General features: G+C 42.4%; 1 protein-coding gene across 1 annotated transcript in view; it reads right to left on the reverse strand.

Moving 5' to 3' along the window:
- Positions 1–23,691, reverse strand: part of LOC127582347 (receptor-type tyrosine-protein phosphatase delta-like) — a 439,637-nt gene that overhangs the window by 122,234 nt on the left and 293,712 nt on the right. The window contains exons 7-11 of the mRNA XM_052037503.1: positions 21,282–21,554; positions 19,764–20,345; positions 14,360–14,493; positions 13,645–13,792; positions 2,203–2,508 (exon numbers count right to left, since the gene is read on the reverse strand). Coding sequence (XP_051893463.1) covers positions 2,203–2,508; positions 13,645–13,792; positions 14,360–14,493; positions 19,764–20,345; positions 21,282–21,554 — 1,443 coding nt within the window. The remainder of the gene's footprint in view (positions 1–2,202; positions 2,509–13,644; positions 13,793–14,359; positions 14,494–19,763; positions 20,346–21,281; positions 21,555–23,691) is intronic.

Genomic DNA, 23,691 nt, shown 5'->3' on the forward strand with positions numbered 1-23,691 from the left:
TACATTTTTATTATATTTTTTTCCTTTAAGGGATCATTAAGACCTAAAGTGTAAATAGAAATAAATGAAGCAACATTTACAATCATCCATCCACCCCGGGTAACAGTTCCACTCTGGAAAGAGATCCCATGTGGGCAGTTGATTACCGAACAGTGTGGCCCAGCACAGAGCTGGTTGCCAGGCAGCAGGTCCCTGTACTTAGAGAGTTGGAGGCAGAGCAGCAAGAAGTGGAAGTTAGGAAAACTATTGGGAATATAGACAAAGTCCGGGGCCTCTCAAGGAGTCATCTATTTATTCCACATTTCCTTTATAATGGTCTGTAGAAATGATGGGACTGTGAAATTGTTGCTATGAGCCTCAACAGAATGTAACCTCCAGTAAGCCCAGGAAAACTATGCATCCCATTAACAGGAGAGAGGGAGACGGAGAGGGAGAGAAGTTCACCAGTGGAACAGAGCTGTAGGAAGATGACCTTCACAAGATAACCTTCAGCAATACATCTGGCAAACCAGAATGGAACCTTCAGCAATGCTATCTTCACGTTAGAACCTAACTATTATTTATAAAGACCACAGAAGGAGACCAATAGTGATGGTCTTTCCTGTTCATTGGACCATATTTTGAAGTGGTCTTACAAAGGCTTACAATCGATCAGCAAACTCGACTGAGCTTTTTGAAAGCAAGACAGTTCTGAAAAAGGCAAGAATTTCCATAGCGACTACAAGGCCATTCAACATGGCCTTTTTCTTTGCTCATCTATTTTAAAAGGATATTCCACAGGCGGCAATGAACTGCGTTTGTCAGAGAAGCAAACAAACTGAGCTTTGTTTGTTTAAATGGAATATAATCATTCAATAACAGTGTTCTAAATGTCAACTAAATCTCTTGCTATTATTCTAGTTTATAATTCCCCCCTTAAGTTTTTATTTCAATCTGCTCTGTGATTATTCTCTTTTTGTAATTATATACTGTGATAATTGAGCTGGAATTATCCCAAAATGGTTTTTGTTAAGTTTACTGCTACAAATTGTGCTAAACTATAACTTCACTTTTCTTTGGATGACCACAGTGCTACAGGTTCTTCATCTCCATTTTTTTGGTTACTGAAACTACCCGGCTTGGCACCAATGAAACTCCATCAATTTTACCTCATCCTCACCTCAAATCATTCTGAATTTTTTTTTTCATTTTCTAGTGAAAGTTGTGAAGTCAGGGGTCCTGTAACATTTGCAGATAGAGAGGGGCAATTCGGATAACTTGGCATCTGCACTGCACTTTGCCACAGCACAAAACAAAATCACCTTACTCTGTTCTCCTAGTTCCATTGTAAGGTTCACCTCCCTTCCCTGAAGTACTACAATAGTTTCTACCTGGCCTACTCCCTGTCATAAGCCTCCCTAGATAAAGATATTTCTCCAAACCTTCCTCATTTTTTTGGTGAATCCAAGTTTAATTATTCTGCAACAAAAAAGCAAAAAGACCTTCTGATGCCACCTGACCTGCTGAACATTGCCAGCACTTTGTGTTTATTTTTAATCATTCTATAGTTGATCCCATCCCACTCTATCTACGGATCCCTTACATCAAAGGACACCAATTTCCCTTCCCTGAGAACAGTTCTGTGAACATTTCCTCTGAAAATGTTGCAGAAATAAAGTGGATAAGAGAAAGTTTCAGGATAAAAAAATGTGTCTGTAGCTGGTGGTTCTAAACACACAATGTGATATCTGCTGCAAACTCCACTCCAAGTCCAAAACTCACTCTATTGAAGTCAATGAATTTTGGAAACCGGTTTCAATGCACAGCTGCTACCAATAATTAAGGACATATTTCTACCCATAAAATGCTCTCTCCTGGACAGCTATATCACATCATTAAAAATATCCTCAGCAGGAAGTTTTTGCAGAGATGTTGAAACAGTTTTCTCAGCCAGAAGACCTAACTGTGTGGGGACTAAAGACCACATTGGGAAATATTTATGGTAATTAAAGAGAAAGATAAATGAGCAGCCTGATTCATTTTCTCCAGTGTGTTACCTCAGTAATAATGATTCCTTTTGGAAGTTCAAACTTTCCTGAAAGTTACTTGCAATTTTCTGGGTTTTACGGGGATGATATGTAAGATAGAATGAGACTTAGTGACCTCCAGGAAGGTCTTAACATCAAATATTGAAATACAGACAAAACAGTTGATCTGACTTACCATCTTCATCTGTGCGAACGATTACGGGTTCGCTCTCCGGGCCTGGTCCCACCATCGTGTGTGCGATTACAGTCACCCGGTACTTAGTCCATTTCGACAGGGCCTCTAGCCGCAGCTGCGTGGTCTTTGGCGGAATGTCCGTCACCTCGTGGATCTGCGTGTCCTCTCCCTCCACCGCTTGGTACCTGATACTGTACTTTGCCAGCTCGCCATTTTGACTCTCTGGTGGCGGTGGCCACCAACTTACCAGAATGCTGGTGGAACTGGGACTGCTGCACTTTACATTTTGAGGTGGGGCTGATGGTTCTATTGCAGGCAGGTGCAGTAGAGGAAGGAATTAAAAAACAATGGGAGGGAAGAGGATAAAAGCAATAAAACAAAAAGAAAAATGATAAAAAAGAAAGGAAAAGGCTCCTCAAAAACTGAGACAAAACAGAACAAAAAACAACAAAAGACACTAAAGTAATAAGAAAACCTGGTATGATGTTTAAACAAAACCAATCCTGCCCTTACAAGGAACCTGGTTGTTTGAATGATCAAAACAAATACTAAGCAAATCTTACTTGGGCAGCAAATTGGGATAGGAAGGCTTTATTATTGATTTCAGATTGAATCTTATTAATATTTTAAAGGTATTTTACTCTATTTTCACACAAACAGTTGGCCGCTTCTACACACCTCATTGAATGAAAGGACAGGGTAATCGAGACTCCTGGCAACCCTGTAGAATTGCTTCTATTTTACTTCTTTGAGCAACACAAGCCAGAACCAAATAAGCAACGTTATTCTCTGATTCCCTCTGTCTTTTCCCCCATGTACCATTTCCAATAAAACATGTTGGCCTAAAAACAAAAAACAAACTTCTGGAGGAACTCAGCGGGTCAAGCAGCATCTGTGAAGACATAAGGATTGTTGACGGTTCGGGACTGATGCAGGGTCTCAACCCTTTACCTCCACAGATGCTGCCTGACCTGCTGAGTTCCTCCAGAAGTTTGTTTTTTGCTCCAGATTCCAGCATCTGCAGTCTCTTGTGTCTCAAACATGTTGGCCTAAAGGATTACAGTGAACATTTGGACACAGTGAACTGTGCTAATGAAAATTTCAGGTTAGGTTCATATCAGTCATGAAGTTTAACTGGACACTTTGCTGGTGTGATTACACTTGTAGTGTAACGCAGATTCTGCATTGATTTAATTTGTGCACTGAATGACAACAGATGCCAGGGGAATGAATCCCAGGAGCAATTGTTGCTGGTCATTCTGGGACAACCAAGCTTTCACAGTACAGTGCTGGACTGGAACACCACTTAGATAAGTACCTTGTCATCCTTCGCCAACTAACCCCACCCACCACAGTACCTAGCATCACCTTCCCTCTCCAACTGCACTTATGGCTCTTGCTCTCCTCTGCCCCTCATCCCAATCCACTTGGCCCGAATACTTTTGATTGGCCAAGATAGGACTCAAGATCCCAATCATAGCCAGTTAACCTAACACTGGGAACATGCTGAAATCCATTACGACGGAGGTAAAATCAGATCATAACACAACCAACCAGACTCAATGTGATTTCATGAAAGGGAAATAAAGCTTGACAAGTTTGCTTGAGTCCTTTGAGGGTGCAACAAACAGTGTGGATAAAGGGGAACCAGTAGATGCAGTGTATTTAGTTTTCTAGAAGGCATTCAATGAGATGCTGCCTCGGAGATCACAAGATATGAGTGGACAAGGTTGGGGAAACATATTGGCAGTTTCTGTACCACCCCAAAACTTGCCCACACCTAGTCTTGTTCCATTTTCGTTCACGGAGAAGTGCCACTCCTGTTCAGTAGCTGCTGATATTTACAATGACTGAAACAGTCATCGATGCATTGCACAACAACCGTACAAACTACCTATGCCTATCTGTTATAATATCTTGGCTTCCCTAGTGCTCCCCTAGTGACCTTGCAGAAAATTGTTGGGAGCACAGAGAGGATTTGGGGGAGGGAGAGGGTGAGCTGGGTGAAGAACAGGCAGGAGGATAAAATATTAGGCAACCATGGGACGAACTGTTGACCTTTGGAATTTGTCTCCACATTACAAAGAAAATTCCTTTACAGCAGTTCAATAAAGATAAAAACGTTCATTGACACCTAGGACTGTCAGGGTTATGATCAACTGCTGTAAAGGAATTTTCTTCAGCTGATGGAGAGACTTAAAATCAGGACAGACCACCTGGATGCTGGAGATTCCAACAGAAGAAATTCTTCTGGGTTATCTACTTAAGCACCTAGGCTCACAGCAAAGATCATAAATGTGAGTTGGTGGATGTGCACACCATGAAAGAGTTGGTCCAACTTTTCTCCATTTAAGGTCCAGCCCATCCACTTTTGGCTGGTTAGGTAATTCTGTGCACCAAGAATAACATCTGTTATTCTGGATAGATATTGGTGTGTTACTGGAGAAGTTTTCTGAAAAGCCAGAACATTCAGTTGTGACTGATAGCTGACATATTTACTTCATGAGGTGGATAGATCTTCAAAAATAATTTGGAAGTTGGAGTTTCTGCTCTCAGTGACATTTAAGCACAAGGCAAACTGCAATGGCAGAGAAGATAATAAAAAAATCAGAACTTTAAAGGGTTGTTTGTCTATGGATGACTTTCTGCCTTATCACTCCAGGGGACCAGCAGTCCAATCCAGACCTGCCTTTGCTGCAGTGCAACCCACTTGTTTTCGATGAGGCTCAAAATGAAAAAAGTTAACACTTTCCCCCTTGGGGAGACGAACGAATTAACCTCTCTCCACACTGCAATTTCATCCTTCTGCTGTCCAATGACACCACTGTTACCTTTCACAGACTTTACCAAGTCCCATAGGAATACTTCAGCATCCTTGTGTGACTTCCAGACTATTTTTATTCTCTGCCTTTCTTCTATTTCATCTTCTGTCCTAATCATTTTTCTTATTAAATATGTTAACATCCAAGCGTGTTATTCTCGAATGACGACTGATTAATTTGACTTATTCTCACAATCCACTGTCTTCAGTGCCGTGGCTGCCTGGGGTTAAACCAATCATTTAGTGAAGAAAATCTGAAATGAGCAGTGGCACTTAGCTTTATTTCCCAAGGCTCTCTGCCATATGCCTGTGTTGGTTAACAAATTCAGCCAGGTAGGGTCAGAGAATCGTACAGCACAGAAAGGAACCCTTTCAGATCATCTCGTCCATGCTGACCCTGATGCCTCTCTACACTAATCCCATTTACCTGCATTAGGCTCATATCCCTCTACGCCTTTCCTACCTAAGTGCCTTTTAAATGTTGTCGTTGTATCTGCCTCGACTACCACCTCTGGCAGCTCCATCCTCTGTGTGAAAAACTTACCCCTCAGATCTCTCCTTCAAATTTCATTCCTCTCTCCTTAAACCTGTGCCCTCTGGTTCTAGACTCCCCTGGCCTGGGAGAAAGACTCTGAATATCTATCCTATCTATGCCCCCCCAATAATTTTATAAACTTCTCACCCCTCAGCCTCTTGTGTTCCAGTGAGAACAAACCCTGCCTATCCAGTCTCTCATAACTACAGCCCTCCATTCCAGGCAACATCTAAAGACAATATTGTTATCTTCTTTACCCTGTCTGAAATTAAAAGCTGCCAGCCCAGGATAGGATGTGAAAGCAGGTGAGAGTCACGGAACAAGCCCAAGAAGGACCTTGAAGCAAATGCTCCAATATGCAAACTGTGTTCACTTCTGTTCTAACAATGGTTACGTTAAAGAGCTGCACAGACTAAACTGGAAGCAAGAGGCAAGTGTTCATCCAACTGGACCACAAAGATTATCAAAGTCACACAAAATGTTTGCTTGCAGTGCGGTTACAAAGCAGCCTGCAGTCAGTCATACCTTGTCCCATCAATGAAGTTATAAAGAGACCAAATGCATTGAAAATCAAATTACTTCAGAACATCCAGGAATATCTCAGTAAATAGTTCACTTCCATTTGTTCAAACATAGTGCAGGGCCATCTTAAAATATAGAACCATTAGAAGTAAACATTGGGATTAAAAATGAGTTTGGAGAATTTGAGTGGGAGAATTGGGTGTCATACTCACTCTCAGGACAAACAATACAAAACAATCGAGAAAAATAAACTACTCAAAATACTCCAGGACATTCTGGATCCATGCACAGAAAACAACGACTTAACACAAAGAGAAATTAAAAACCAGTCCAAATCGAAGTATATTTCATAGTACGTACCTGACATTCCTTCAAGATCTTACACTAAAGACTTTCTTCGCATGCAGGAATTACCTTTTTAACCTACCCTTTCTCTCCCAGCATATCACTGGCCAAAGGTTAGTAAGCAGACCAAGACTTCTAGAACCCAGGGATCAGCAGCTTCCATGAAGCCCACATGTAATATTCCAAAATCTATTCCCTTTGGAAGGGACTTGCAAAGCATTCCATCTTGGAACTATAATATATAATTAGATCCATTTTAAAAGGTTTTGGTGCTTTGAAATTTAACTTTGCTTTGTTCCAAGTCATGGGGTTTGATGTCTACGAACTGGTGCTGAAGTATTCTCTGAACAAAATTCCCAGCCACCTTGTAAATATTTGGGACAAAGCTGAAACACGACATTGGCTAACATCGGGGAACTGCCACTGTTGGTCTACTACTGCTCCCCAATCTTGGAAGGGATTAAAAAGGCTGAGTGAATAACAATGGTAATACTTAGGTTTCTGAAAATTTCCAACCACGTTTGTGGAATACAAACTATTATAATGAAAGATTTGGCAGCTGAACGGATGGATTGGCAGTAGGAGTTCTGGACTAACTTTTAGAGACATCAGTTCAAAGTCCATCAAAGCAGTTGGAGAATTTACATTCTAGGAATAATTAAATCTGGAATTTAAAAAGTCTTATTTAACTTGTTAAAAACCCATCTAATTTACTAATGTCCTTCTGGGAAGGAAATCTGCTGTCCTTACACATTCAGTTTTATTTATGCGTGACTCCAGACCCATCAATGGGATTGACTCTTAAAAGCCTCCAGAGTTCAGGATCAATTAGAGATGGACAATACATGCTGATGTTCCCAACAATATCTACATCCTGCAAATGAATAAATAATTGTAAAAAATAACATTACTTCAATCCATTGAAAGGCATAAGTTTACTACGGTCTACACTAAGTCGGAAGTGATTTCAAACCATATCAATGCAAATGTCAGCACCTAAATACGTGAGAAATGAGGAGTGATGTGATGATGTCACATTCCTTGATCTGCTGTGGTTTTTAAATTTGACATTAAGTTACAAAGTGAGTTGTGGATTTTGATCATTGCTGAGATTGTTAATACATAGGAGTTGATTGTGGCATCACTTGTTAAACAAAGCAAAGATTACCTGATTGGATGGAATTTATCAATAAAAGACACTTGACAAGTGGGACTGTTTTGACAGGAGTTTCACTTTGCCTTGGTAAAATACGCCATGTGGGGGCAGAATGCCAATCCCTGTGATTTACTCAGTCATTCATTACTGTCAGGAGAAGCTCAACTGGGCCTTGTGAAACTGTTACTGATATTAACAGTCTTTTAATGAGAAAATTGCCTGAAAATACAGACTAGCCCACAGTAGAGGATGCCTGTTTTCTCGTACAGCTTATAGGTGTACTCGGGTTACTGAGTGAAGTTGGTTATTTGAAGCAACTTCACCTTGTTTTGCATTGATGAAGCTCCCTTCTGCATCAGTTACTTGCTGGCATGAAATGTTGATCATTGATATCCAATTATTGATGCAAATGAAACAGACCTACAGGTGACAATCAGATGGGAAGCCTTGATTACCCCGCAAATTTGTTTAAAGGATCTAAAAATGGAATTGTCTTTCAGTGAAGAGTCCTTGGGTTACTGGACAACTCGAGGCTCAGATAATTTCAAATGTACTGACTAAATACACTAGATGAAGTAGAGATGAAGAATATGTTTGAAGAGTTGCAGAGATTCTGGAGAATCCTATGGCCAGATTACTTGTTTTACTTGCTTGCTGACAAGCATTTGATGAGTAAACCAATAGATAACTTGGAAATACAATGCACATAGACCTTTTTAATATGGAAACAGACCCCTCTTCATCAATTGTCTCAATGTAACTTTAAAGAACATGGGTACTTGGGTGGAAACTGCTGACAGACAGAATGTGATAAGAATGAGGTCACCTGTAATTCTGTTTCAAAGCGGATTATTTTGACAGGCAACCACCACTGACTGGCTGGCTGTGTCAGTCTGTACTCACCTGATGCTATTGATTAAGAGTGTGTGAAAGTCCAAAACTTCCCTGTGACCTCTTTTGAAACTAACTAAATCTCTTTCCAGATCAAACAGCAATTCCCTTTCAGTACTTTTCCTAAGTCAATTTCCAATTTGCAAACAATTGATCAAAACCAAGGTGTCAAAGTGCATCTTTGAATCTGAGAGATACTTTAGTACTGAAAGGGTTACAGTTGATATTCTTTTCAGTTTAATGGATTCCTTTGACCAGTTCATTATTTTGCAAGGGCTGTTTTCTGCATCATTCCTTGATGAGCATTGTCCATTTGCACTCAGTGTGACCATGTGTAGGCATGCTCATGTGTAAAATACTTTGTGGTCTTCTCAATGCATGTGTTTGTGTGAGTGTGGGGTGTACGCTGCTTCTGTGTGTGTGCACTTGCACAGTTACAAATGTGTGTGCATGCAAAATAAGTTCCAAGCACCTCTGCACATCTGTGGTTTAAATTGTTCACACCTTGCCCAGCACGTGGACAGACAACATGGGTCAGTGTTGGTGCACCAGCTGTGACAAGTCCGAGGACAGTGAAGACCTTTTAAAAGAGCCATCCATGGTGAGGGACGGTATACTGTGCTCAGTCCAGACCACAACAACTGCAAAATTAGTATCTCACTCCTCCTGCACACATACCCCCCCCACCCCCACCCGATAACCCAATAGATTAGACCTAAGAGGAACAGAGGATAAAAAGTCATCCTCAATGCCACTGCCAAATGCATGACATTGGCACAGGATGTGCGCGAGTGAATTTGAATTCATTGGGATTTCAGGCGAAGCTGTGTAAAACACTCAGCCCGCTACCTTATTGTAGTAATTCAGCACACACGATCTCTTGGGTGTGGGACCAGTTGTTTGAAAATTGACTGGTGCATGGAGGGGAGACAATGGACCCAGCCTCTTGCATTACCCAGCGACTTGTCTCTGATTGCGTCTTTGTTTTTGCACTAAGGTCTTGTTTTGCACAGATTTTTTTCTCTCTTTCTTCTTGCCTTGTATAATTTATGTACAATTTATATTCTGTGTGTTGTCTGTGTCTATGTGCCTGTGATGCTGCTGCAAGCAAGTTTTTCGTTGTACCTGTACTTGTGCGCATGACAATAAACTCGACGACTTTGACTACTGATCGCCTTTCCCTCTCACGCCCTGCACAGCACAGAGGTGCAGTGAGTCCCAGTACCACTGGGCCCAGAGGCTTGAGGAAAGAGCGTGGTTGCTGCAGGCCGATCAGAGTTGCAGGGGATATTGGGGAAGTTGAGTGTGGCACCAGTTGGGACCTGGATGGAGTGCAGCTGGGAGTCTGGGGGAGGTGGGGGTGGATGAAGGGCTGATTTGGGAGGTGATTAGACTTTCAGGGGGATCAGAGCCAGGGCCATGAGATCATGAGTGGGGATGTTGGGAGAAGGTCACTAGTAGCTCATTGGGGCCCTACTTGGGTCAGGTTCCAAAAAGTAGCTGGAACCTGCTCCAGAAGCCCCTCCCCACCAAATGGAGTTGCTGCAAAAACAAAGTGATTCCAGGAGTGCCCAATGACAGTCGCTACTCAGAACACAGCGACCTAATGTATCATTGCGTGGGGAATGTCATCGTCTCATGTAGAAACTACATTGGGTGCTGACTATTGGTGCCTGGATCAATTTCTGGAATCAGCAAATTGATCCAGAAATGGTGACAGTAGCATCCAATCCAAATAAAAGTGGTTTACAGATGCATAGCATTGAAGAAAACAGCACTTGGTGCCCATATTTCTTGGACAATAGGCATCAAAATAATTTTCCCCCAATTCATAAGTGGGACTTACTTCAACATATTTTCCTGTCTATTTTTCAGCATCAGAACAAGCTCTTTATAATTACAATCAAGAAATCAGAGGCGATGATTACTCGGAATTGTGAATATGCGAGCTGTTTCTCCTGGGCCAGGTTGGGGCAGCACAGTGTCACAGCTGGTAGAGCTGCTGCCTCACAGCTCCATGGACCCGAGTTCAATCCTGACCTCTGTGTTGTGTGTGGAGCTTGTGTATTCTCCCTTTGTTTCCTCACGGTGCTCCAGTTTCCTCCCGATACCAAAATGGTGCAGGTTGGTAGGGCGATGGACACTGTAAAATTGCACTTGATATCTAGATGAATGGTAGGATCTAGGGGGGATTGATAGGGATTGGGAGATAAAATGGGGTCAGGGTAGAATTAGTGTAATTGATGGTCAGCACAGACAGTGAGCTGAAGGAGCTATTTTTCATGCTGTATCGTTAAGACATCAAAAGCATCACTAAATCTAAGGTTTTCCACATCTGTTAAATTTAGTTCAGTTCAGATTAGCCATGAGCAAAACACATCCAATTTGTATGCTACTGTTGGATTAGAAAGAACTTCTGGTTCTGCATATTGACATGTAACATACTTGAACAAGGAGGTAGATGGACAGAAGGTATATGCATTAAATGTTCCATTATTAAAACTTATAAGAAATAGGCATAAAATGATAAGATTCAGCAAGGATCTGAGCTATGGCAATCAATTTGAAAGTGACACTGATGGAGTGGCACTGTGAGGACAGTTTTCAGTTCCTTGAGTAATGAATATCTGTTGCATGGTGAAACAGTTAGCAAAGGTGGAGTGCCTGTTCACACCAAGCATTTTCTGTTGGATTTCAAAAACTTATGGAATTTCAGAAACATCTTATAGAATGAGGGCCTGTGTTTCACTTTATTCTTCTTGGTTTACTAGTGAAAGAAAGTAGATGTAGGAGGGAGGGTTGGTGCATATTTTGAAATTCTTTGTAAACAACAGATCAGTAGAAATTTATCCTCAATCACATAGCAATAGGGGCAATATATTCTTGGAGTACAATGGCATGAATCAAATATCTGCTTAACAGTAAACTGAAAAAACTCAAGTTTGGAATTCTTAAATGGTCCACTGGGGTTTGGGCAGTAATTTATCAGGCTCGGTCGCTTCATGCCCACTTGCATGAGTAAAGTTGGCACCTGACCTGCAGCTGAATTCGGACCAGAATAAGTTGAAGAAAAAAAATATGAAAAGCTTAAAATGTCGAATGCAGTTGTGTTCGAACTGGTCTCGGTCTGTGATAGAAAGCATGATTGGGAAGACAGAATATGGGAAATGGAAGTTGATGTGTAGCAAGAGAATGTGTAAATGGGTCAGAATTACAAGCATTAACAAAGTTGTGATTAAATGACACTAAATACTATCATATTTATATAGGAATCCATTAAAACTGAAAAATGATATTGGTTCAAATCTCATTAATGTGACTTTTCTATTTTATCCAGTCCAGTCCAGTCCATTGCAAAGCTTGCATTGGTGGTCCACCAACTAGCAGATGCCAGCAAATAAGAACCTTACCAGAAAATAGTTAGTGACATATTGCAGAGTCGCGCTGTTAACATAGATCACCCATTGGTGCCCCAACATCTCATTCATTGTTGAAGAAATACCATTGAAAATACCGCATCACATATCTCACTCACTGTACATTATCCCAGCCAACCAACCCAAACCGAATTCTTCCTCAACGTAAGAAAAGAATTAACTTTTTCAATCTGTGGATATTTTCACATTCCTCCCCCCCACATCTCTCGCAAACAGAGTGTTTACTGGCTTCTCGTGAAAGTATTCTCCCCACCACACTAATCATAGAAGCTTTTCCCCTCCTTTCTCAACACAATCACAGATATCTTTCATGTTTTACTAACCTAGCTGAAACACATCTCACATCTTGCTCTCCCCCAGGCAACACACATCCCACCCCACCAATACCTATCTGCTCTCCAACCTTCCTTCCCCAAACAAAATTTTAAGGAATTTTCTGGTCCTTCTTATTCCCAACCTAATAAGTAGCCAGTTGTGCACCTTCTTGCCTCAGCCTCCCCAAGATCAATGGGCCATTGTACCCCTGACTTACAACTGAAACAATGACTTTCCTTACATCCAGATCCTCCCAACAGAAGCACAAGCACTCACTTTCTTGTATTCTTCTCCAGTTAAATCAGAGATCCAATTGAAATCCCATTCCCTGGCACTGCATTGGTTCTAGCTTTCAATATCTCATCTTTTTTTCAGGTTATTTTTTGGATGTGGATGTTGCTGGCATGGTGAGCTTTATCGCCCATTCCTAATTCTCTTAAGAAGTTGATGATGAGATGCCATTGTTAAGCTGGCATCAGTGGTGAAAATATTCCAACAGTGATGTTAGGCAGGAAATTCCAGGATTTGAAGGGATGGGTTAAATGTGGTGTGTGAATTGGCGGGGAAACTGGCAGGTGGTGGTGATCCCCTATACTGCTGCCCTTGATCTTCTGGCTTGTAGAAGTCAGGGATTTGGAAACTGCATTGTAGTCAAGTCCTCTGAAGAACCAGATGGATGATTCTATCCTAAACTGATGTTCTTCTTAGCAAGCAATTATGCTGCTTGAATGCAGAACGTAGTACGTGTTGTAAGCTGTTAGCTGCAAACAGCAGCATTCCCCGCACTAACTAAAAAGGAGTTTCTACAAAGTTATGTGAAGTGCTGGAACGACACACAGTGAAAGGGAGAACATTGACTCAGAAGGCGCTTTCACCCCTGGGTGTTTATTTTGCCTTAGCAATAAAATTATATCTGGAAGCAAAACTTTTGGCAAGAGTCGAGGGAGGAGTAGGGTGAGACTTTTCTCTCCATGACAACAAGGCATGTCCAACAACCCATTTTGATCATATTCACCATAAAGATACCCCCATTCTATGCTGAGTACAACTTGACAGTAACACTTCCAATTCCAAACCTGAAGACCATTTGAAGTAAGGTTATTAGAACAGTGCCAAGGTATGGGAAATTGTGTGGCATGGATCACTGCCCATTGCATATTAGATGCAGTGCCTAAACCCATCTTCCTGAAGGATTTTCCATTTTAGGCCATCAGAAAGGGAAAATCTTGATTCCGCTTTATCCCTGTTATACTCAAAGTCAATGTTCCACTCAGATTTTCTTCATTTCAATGAGGGTGGACACTCTAAAGCAAGTCCCAGTAAGTAGATCAACTTTCCACAGGATCTTTGGCTTGCAGTTTCCCAGAATCCCAACACCCTTTACTGTGGTAGTGTTTTGAAAGATGAACATGAATGAAACCTACTGGCCTGAAGGTCTGTGCAGAGATCTGGGAGGTGAAAACGCCAAGGCCATGCGTGGACCGTGCAGCCAACCAGAAGTAGTACAGAGTGTTGGGACGAAGCCCGGTCACAGTGTATGTCGTGCTTGGCTGAAAGCTTATCACTTCCTGTGGAAAAAATCCATAAATATTTGACATTATGCCAGAAAAGATTAGGCAACATCTAAGATCCAGATGTTGATAGAATCCAGTAGCATTGCATACAATGTGAAGTGATGTACAGTGTAATGTGCTGCTGTTAGAATATAACTATGCACCCGTTTAAGAACATACCAATTGCATAGCAAATTGGATTGCTTTAGCTTTATAAATGTTATTAAGAATTAATACTTCCTCCTTCCGCACAAGTATATGGGTATCAATTTGGTTCTCTATTTGTCTGGAACATCCATGCACCACTGCATACATTTTATAACACCACTTTGTCCGAGGTAGGCTATTTGCTTGTTCTTCAGGTTCAATGAGAGAAGATAGGAAGAGCTCCTGTGGCACACAAATAGTGAAAACAGACCTCCTTCCGTGCAAGAATTCTATGTAAAAAGATGGTGGTGTGCTACCTGAGGGACAAGAAGTAGGGAAGAGGAAGGTGGTTCATCAGTTACTATGATCTAACTAACCCCGTGTTAGACTCAAGGAATGCTTCACCCTTACACTCAAGATGGAACATTTTCTCACCTCCTTCCCCAGTTCTTCATCACGATAGAACAGTTCATAATCGATGATTTCATCTTGTCTGGGTGCAGTCCACTGCAACTCAATACTTGTCTCAGATTTAGGGTTGGCTCTGAAGTTGATTGGTTGCCCAGGAACTGAAAGAAGAGGTCAAGATATTCAGCCAATACTAAAAGTAGCTTATTTAAGATCTGCTGGTTATACGTCAGTTGTATACAAGCAAAATATGCACTTTGGTACTCAGAACTGGACCTCCAATTTCACGCCACCAAGTCACAAACTACCACTGAGAAGTTTCTCACCACAATCCTTCCACTGAATTTAGAGAAAGCTAAACTCTTATGGCTTTGCCTCAGCCCTTCTCCACTCATGTTCAAATCATTCTTGGGAGTGGATATCTTATATTTTATACAGAAAGGACTTATCATGAGAGAGGGCAGTGGACACAATGGTCACCAAATGCCATGTCAGAGTTGTTAAAACGAAAGCTACACAAATGAAAAGCAATCTTGTCCAAATCCAGTGGAGATTACGGAAATGCCGCTGTTTATCTTTTATGTAAATATATTAAAAAAATTATTGGTTTCTTGGTTAATTATTATTATTGTCACATGTACCAAGGTACCGTGAAAAGCTTTTGTGTACCATCCAGACAGATCATGCCGTACTTAAATACATTCTGCATTAAATCCTGTATGATAGAATAAATTAGAAAAAAATGGATATTTCAACTTGCCAATAGATGTTGAGCTGTATGAACAATGAGGTGTTCACACTCCAGCTCAATCTTCCATTTCATTCCAGCTTAAATCCTGGCTTTAAGCAATTACATAGTTCTTATTCCTTAATTTCCTGAATGCACGGTAACGGGTGTACGACACTTCAGCTTGGTTATTGGGAAAGAGCAGACTGTGAATCTGCAGCTATTCCATCATGGAAGCCATCACAGTGTTCTCACCCAAGAAGCATGCCCACCACTGAGAGAAAATGGTAACGAATGAGGGAGAATAATTACTCCTTTTAATTTCCCTGCCCAGGATGACCAGATCCACTTTTGTACCCCTATCACTGTCATGTCTTGAATCATCGGACATCTCCTCAATTGAACAATCCAAGTAACATTGTAGTGGGCAGGGGAAGCGTTTCCACAGAACCACCAGCGTGGAGGTCTAATTGCCAATCTGAAACACCATCTTCCACTGAAACAGTAATTGAGAAAGCTTACTGTTTTGGCAGAGTTTTCTCTTTGAAATGATACAGATGACATTTCCAACAAGGTTTTTTTCTCTACAATACAAAGTGCTACAATTACTCTTGCTATCGCTGCCTTTGTGAAGAGGCAGTGATTTGTAACAGCAGTTTGTGGCAGTATTGATTGCTTCTCAAGAAATGGCTGGCAGATAACAGGCAGCAACCCAGCTGAGTGTCTGACTTTTGCACCACAGCGCAGGTCAGAACGAGATGACATGACATCCCACACCAAATCTAATGGTGCAAATCTAATCTAATGCTAAGCAGTTGAAGGGGGAAGGGAATTTTTCAAGATTCTGTTGTGCACACAGTGTGATGAAATCTAATGTTGCAGTTACCATTCCACATTGTGAGTTTATTTCTTTAGCATTGACAGCATGTGTTATGTGAAAGTTCAGGCAGGGTCACTGAGGTGATCGCATCGCCATATCTAATTGTGATAAAGTGTTCCCAAAAGTCCTTCAGATCACCGCAAAGGCAACTGCATTAGTTGACTCAAGATGCTGCTGGGTATCTACAGGAAACAGTTTTACTTTCCTTTCTACTGGGAGAGGTGGTAAGGTTATTGAAAAGCAAAAAAAAATGCATATGCTGGAAATTCAAAATCAAACCAGCAAATGCTAGAAATATTCAGCAAGTTGGGCAGCATCTGTGAAGAGAGAAAGAATTAAAGTTTTGGGTTAGTGATTCTTGAAAGGATGCTGAGTGTCACCAGCATTTTCTGTGCAATAGCAGAAGGCTTATCACTGGGTGGCTCAGCAGTGCAGCAGGTCGAGCTGTTACTTTACAGCTCCAGTGACCCGAGTTCAATCCTGACTTCCAGTGCTGCCTGTGGGGATTTGCATTTGTCCCTATGACTGCTCCGGTTTCCCCCCACATCCCAAAGACATGCAGGTTGGGAGATTAATTGCCTGCTGTCAATTAGCCACAGTGTAGGTGGGTGGAAGGAGAGTTGATGGGCACGTGAGAGAGAGAATAGACCACTGGGAACTGAGTGAGGGAATACGATTGGTAGAATTACTCTGAGCGCTGGCAATAGACTGAATGGGCTGAGTGGTCTCATTCTAAGGCATAAGGAATACAAAATAAATGTTGCTGGCATGGGAGAAATTAATACCTACAAAATGGTGTGCCTTATAGAGTCTGATGATTCAAAATCCCAGGGCAACTCTTCCATTTCTTGCTGCAAAGGCACATCTTAAGAATTTAGATACAAAAAACAGAAAGTACATACCACCAGGCTCAAGGACAGCTTCTATCTTGCTGTTATAAGACGATTGAATGGTTCCTTAGTACAATAAGATGGACTCCTGACTTCACAGTCTACCTTGTTGTGACCTTGCATCTTACTGTTCACCTGCACTGCACTTTTTCTGTACTGTAACACTTTATTCTGCATTCTATTATTGCTTTACTTTGTACTACCTCAATGCACTGTTGTAATGACTTGATTTGTATGGACGGTATGCAAGACAAGTTCTTCACTGTACCTCGATACATGTGACAATAATAAACCAATTTACCAATTTATTTATATTAGCCACATTTTTGGTTTGATATTTCTTCTCCAACCTCAGCTTCCTGAAAGCAATTTGGTACTGGGAGCCAGTTCCCTGACCAAGGGATAATATGACAATCCATACTCCAACCGGGTCCGGTTACCTCAGCACAGAGCAGGGTGGAAGTCTGGCTAAGCTCAATAAGCCAACTGGGCAAGCTCTCAACAACTTAAATATGGAGTAACAGCCTCTGGTATAAACGCAAATCATTCCCAGGGAAAGTTGAATAAAGTTAATATTCCAGCTTCCTGCTTCAGGTCTATGGATGGATGCTCTCCATGACCCTTGACCTGAAGCTTTAAAAATAACTTTCAGGTAACCTGCTCTCCCTCTTGTTCCTTATCTCTCTCCTCTTTATCTATCCAGTTCCGGCTCACACGAGGGGACACAATTGGAGGAAGATATACGGGGGATGTCAGAGGTAAGTTTTTTACACAGAGAGTGGTGGGTGCGTGGAACGCACTGCCGGCAGAGGTTGTGGGGGCAGGTACATTAGGGGCATTTAAGAGACTCTTAGATAGACACATGAATGATAGAGAAATGGGGAGCTGTGTGGGGGGGAAGGGTTAGATAGATCTCAGAGCGGGATAAAATGTCGGCACAACATCGTGGGCCGAAGGGCCTGTACTGTGCTGTAGTGGTCTACGTTCACTCACCCCATCCCCCAGCCCCCCTATCACCCTGTTTCGCTCCCCTCCTCCTCCCACTCTATCTGCCCATCACCCACACACTCCTCCCACTGGGTCCCCCTCCCCCACCGTTCCCATCTGCCCTCCCCACCTCCCTCCCTAGTCTTCACGCCCCACCTTCCTCTCCTATCACCTGCAGCCCTTTGTTGCCTCCACCTATCACCTCCCAGCCTCTGTCACCATCTCCTCTCTTCCCTCCTTCATCTGCCTGTCGCTCCTCCTCGCCTGGATCCACCCATCTCTTGCCAGCTCGTTTCACCCCTTCCCTCCACCTCCTTATACTGGATACCTCCCCTCTACCTTTCAGTCCAGATGAAGGGTCTCGACCCCAAAGGTTGACTGTCCATTTCCCTCCACAGATGCTGCCTGACCCACTGAGTTCCTCCAGCAGTTTGCTTATTGCTCCAGATCCCAGGAACTGCAGTCTCTTGTTTCTCTGCTTTAAAAAGTTCCCTGGGATTTGAGCAGGAACTCTCCGCCACTGAGCACCAGCAGAAGATGGACATCACTGGACTAAATCAATGAACAATCTTCTTCCTTTACCACCTGTATTGTGGAGGTGGTGGCTGTCACGTGACAACACTGACCCCATCTGGTCGGAAGACACCCTTGTCAATCAAAGTTTGGCTCCACCCCTGCCCCTCTGGGCACACCTGAGGATTGGTGGCTTTAAACACCTTTGTACCCGGCACACTTGGGTGATTGGCCTGTTTGAACTACCTGGGCTGGACCACCCAGCCCTCCAGCAGTATAAAGAGTGCCACATGCTTGGTTCTGCCTCTTTGTTGTCTCCGAGGAACACCGAGGTAAGCTGTGCACTGCTTAAGAGTAATTAAGAGTAGTTAAGGATCCCTAGGACCATAGAGCCGATGCTTGCACTGACTCGAGGGGTACCAGGCACCGTATTGTTTCTTCCTTGATTCGTTTGTATCGTGTGCGTGTGCGTGTGTGTGTGTGTGTGTGTGTGTGTGTGTGTATTGCCCCCGTTATCTTTTCCCGTGTTTGTCTTTGTAAATAAAATCATTTTACCTTCAAAGACTGTGTCCAGAGTCCTTGCCCTTTGAGACCTCATGAACTTGTTTTACAACAACCACGCACTGGGGTTACGTTACCAATAATAATTCACTCCCAGAAGGATGTGACTGTGCTGGAAGAGATTCACCAGATGTGGCCTGGATTGGAGGACATTTGGCGAGAGGTTGGATAAACTGGGCTTGTTTTCCCTGGGGCGAAGGAGGCTGAGGGGTGACCTGATCGAAGTATATGAGATTATGAGGGACATGGATAGGGTAGATAGTCAAAATCTTTTTCCCATGGTAAGGGACTTCATAAACAAGAGGGGATAGGTTAAAGGTGAGAGGAATGAATTTTAAAGGGGATCTGAGGGACAAGAGAGTGGTTGATATCTTGAATGTGCTGCCAGAGGAGGCAGTGGAATTATTTAAGAGGCATTTAGAAAATCACTTAAATAGGCGTAGAAGGACACAGTCCTAATGCTGGCAAGCGTAAATGGACAAACAAGTTGGCATGGACTTGACGGGTCTGTTTATGTGCTTTACAACTCCATAACTCTAATATGCTTTACTATTACCACCTGATGTGTTATACAAACCATTCTTTCATTGTTTGTGTTCCTACCCTCTTGCTGTCCCAAAGATGACCAGTTGATTCACCGTCTCTAATGGAAACAACAGAACTGCCCTCCTTGGGGACACTGATGCTCATGAAATAGTTGACGATTGCTGCTAGAAAATAGAATACACTGGGAAATTGATATGAATGCAAGGATCAGGACATATTGTGCTAGGGTCCAGATACTGCATTAAGAGATGGCTCAGGCCCCAAGGACACTGAAAAGCATCCAATGACCCTCAAGGATATTGTCCAACTAATCGCCAAACAACTCACCTCCCTGTTGAGTTTTGACCTGAATCTCGGGTGAAAGTGGTCCATCCCCTACGGAGGTGAAAGCCAGGACCTTGACGCTGTACGTTGTCTGTGGTATCAGGTTGGCAACGGTTGTTAGGAGGCTGTCATCCAGGTTCTGCTTTTGCCAGTTACTCACAGGCTGGAGGGGCTCCATCGTGTAGTAGACCCGGTAGCCCCGGATTTCTCCGTTTGGTTCTTCGGGCTCCTCCCATTGAATCAGCATGGTGGTCGCGCTCAACATCCGGGCCTGGACATTCCGTGGGGAGCTAGAGGGCACCTGCTCACCAGTCCTGGTCTCCACTGTCTCACTGGGTGGACCCTGACCAATGGAATTGACAGCAGAGATTTTAAACTCATAATCAGAGTATGGGCTCAGTCCACCAATGCTGTAGCGTAGGGTCTGGATGCCGTCTATGGTCTGGTAGAGGACATCCGAGTTCTTGGGCCTGTATTCAATAATGTAGTAATTGATGTGGTCTGGATTGCCAGAATCCCATGTTAACGTCACACTGGTGGCAGTAGTCTCCACAACAATTGGAGTTCCAGGGGGCTTTGGGAGTGCTGTAGGTATCAACAGTTAGACATTATTGGTTAAAATATCCCAGACGAGAAGTTTGATGCATTATTTCACAGTCCAACCCTTTCCCACCGATAATCACTGTAATTTTTGAACCCATAGATGACCCTGCAGGAACACCCCTGGTTTTGAATCAGAAACTTATGACTTAAGTCCTATCCCCGAGTCTCGAGTGCAGAACCCGGACTCATTCCCATTGTGGTAATGGTGGTGTGCTAAACTGGCAGGAGCGTTGTCTTCAGGACAAATTTTAGGGAGTTGCCCTCTCATGGCACTGTTTCGAAAGGTTTGGGAATTATACTGGGTGATTTGATCAATATTTACTCCTAAACCAGCATCACTATAACAGATTATACAGCTCAATATGAATATTAATATTGACTTCTCCAATTAACGATAACTCTCTCTTTCTGTCCATCAGAACTGGCCGTTGTTGCTGCAAGACATCCATCTGTGACATTGGCTCAGTTTCTTTCCCTCTTCATTAACACATCCTGAACTGCTATTTGCAACACCTCACACTTCCTTGTCCCCTTGAACCGTCCCATTAACAACTCACCCCATGGCAACCCTGGCCACACCTTATCGGAGATATTCCCTTTGTCCTGTCCATCTCTCCACCCTTCCCCACACCCTCCAACCTTGCGGGCAACTTAAAACTAACTTTTACTCTTTCTAGTGAAGGGATCTTCAATTTGAAATATTAACTCATTTCTTTCACTACAGATGCTGCCTGACCTGCTGAGTGTTTTCTTGGTTTGCTCTGAATTTCTGCTATTTTTGGGAGCTTCCTGTGCCCCAACTCGCTTCTCGCTTCTTGGTGACGATACTTCCAAAGCAATTTAGCTGCTGTTAAATGTTTTGGAGTGTCCTGCAATGGTCGTGGGAAGCAAATTACACAAGTGCCTTCTTTCAATTACCTTTGACAATAATCTGTGACATTGTTTTGATTATTCCAAGACTAGACATTGCCACACAGGTGTAATTAGCAGACTCTTGGATACTGTTCAGCTCTAGAACATTGCGGCCAACGGGCATGTCATCTTCTGGGGTCAAGTCTTCAGTTCCCAGCATCCACTTCACATAAGGCATGGGGGAGCCCACGGCAACACAAGTGATGTTCACACTCCCACCGGGCACGATCTCTTGGCTCAACGGAGGGCTGATGGAGAACCTAGGTGGAACACGCCGAACTGGGGCAGAACACAGAAAGGTAACAACAAGCAAGAAAATGAGAGTTGGCAGCACCTGAGACACGGCACAGTAACAAAATGAGTCCACAGAAAGCACATTCGTAGCACAAGTGTTCAGTGACCAGTCTGAGACCCATCACAGCACATTGAGAGACACAAAAATTTATTAGTTAGTTTCTCATCTTAAATGTGTGCTGTTAAAGAGGGAGAATGGGGCTATGAGATTGAGAATTCAAGAAAAGCAGGCACAGGTAAAGCTCTCAGTCGTTTGACCACAGCAACCATTTTGTTTGCCATGGGACAATGTGATTTGGGACTGATCATGCTGTTCTGCAAAAGGACAGATACAAGAGAAGGGAATCTAAACCAGGTTCCTCAACATTCAGGTCATTTGCTTGTGAAATTCTCTATGGAAACTAAAAGATCTGATCAATTGGATTTGCAATTAATTTGTGCCTTATTCATTTGACTAATTGTCTACAAAATGGAAATAATTCATCGCTATTGAGAAAAGACAATTTCTAAAAGATTCCATGTATAATTTTTCATAAAGGGACAATGAGGAAAGAAATATATTTTTTCTGTCAAGGCACATCATTGTTCCTTGTGACAATCATCCCTCATGATCCTCAGTGTAGACGCTTTATAATATTAACTATAAATAAATTTGTATCAATTTTGATGGACTTTCCTCTCTAAAATGGCCTCACTTGGACCATCATATAAGAAATAGAAGTTGTAGGCCATTCAGCCCTTCCTGTCTGCTCTCCCATTCAATGTGGTCAATGCTGAGCTCTTACCTCAGCACAAGGTACTTGCCCCATTTCCACTGATTTCCTTAATATCTAAAATTCTATTAGTCTCTGTCTCCAATATATGCAAAGAACTCCAACTGCACCTCTCTGTCGGCATTTTCGGATGACATCATGCGATCAACCAGACCAACAAGACTGCAGTGATATTCCCATAAAAAAAAGTTGGCACTGTTGATCTTAAAATATTTTTTTTCTGGTGATCTACACGTAATAGTCTTTATGATATTGGCTATTAACCAAAATAAAAGATCCATGGAAGATATTGTTGCTCTAATCATTGGTCACCGCTGCCTTCCTCTTAAGAACAATGTCATCAAAAATGGCAGGTTGGTTGACATCATCGTTAACAACTGATTTGCTGAATGGAAGAGTCCCTTTTCTCTTCAGCTGTCAGGGAACTAAAACTTTTCCTTCCAATTTAGGGGCGTGGAGCTACCAGAACAATATACTATGATACCAATGAACCAGATATTTTCTTTATCCCTGTTGGATGAGATTTTACATAAATACCCTTAAAGAGATTTCAAGCAATTTCATAGTGTGCTCTTGCAGAAAAAAGCAATATTGTCAAAACTGTGGCCTTATTTTGTGATCAAATATCATTTTGTGGCAATATGTTTTTTCAAATTTTGTGTTCACCATAGTGAACGACAGGTTTAGAAAGACGTGAGGCAATGGTTTGGGGTGCCTGATTTCATTAATTCTAAACTCATCGAAAAAAGGATTCAAAATTCCACTTAAGACAAAAAGCTTTTGTTGAGTCTTGCTTATATTTCCAATGGAGCTTTCTTTCTCTTTTTGATGAAAACTCATCCATTGTGATACCCCCCACCCTCTCCACCCACAAAAAGCTCAGATCTCCTTTAGCTGTGTGCAAACCAAAGCAACGAGTAGTCAAGACCAAATGGCAGCCTTAGCCAACCCAGTACAGTGCAAACAAAATGAAAAGACTGCCTCCAAATGCATTGAATGGGTTTGGCCGGGTGACCAGCCACAGGAGAAGACGGCCAATGAAATGCGACCATTGATTATAACAGACGTGTCCAATTGCCTGGGAACAATAAAGATGAGAAACACTAATGAAATTTTTGTGGTGCAGATATATCGACTGTACGAAGCCTTTTCAAGATATTACAAGGATCCATCAAATAGATGCATCTATCAGTTCACAGACACCATGCAGAAGGTAGAGAGATATATAAATATATATATGCACATAGGAATATATAACTGGAGGATCGCTAGCATGCCCAGACGGATTGGGGAGGGACCCACTTCAATGCTGCGTTACTTCCAGCAGATGTGACAGAATGTGGTGGCTC

Source organism: Pristis pectinata, chromosome 24 (genome assembly GCF_009764475.1).
Source record: "Pristis pectinata isolate sPriPec2 chromosome 24, sPriPec2.1.pri, whole genome shotgun sequence".
NCBI lineage: Eukaryota > Metazoa > Chordata > Chondrichthyes > Rhinopristiformes > Pristidae > Pristis > Pristis pectinata.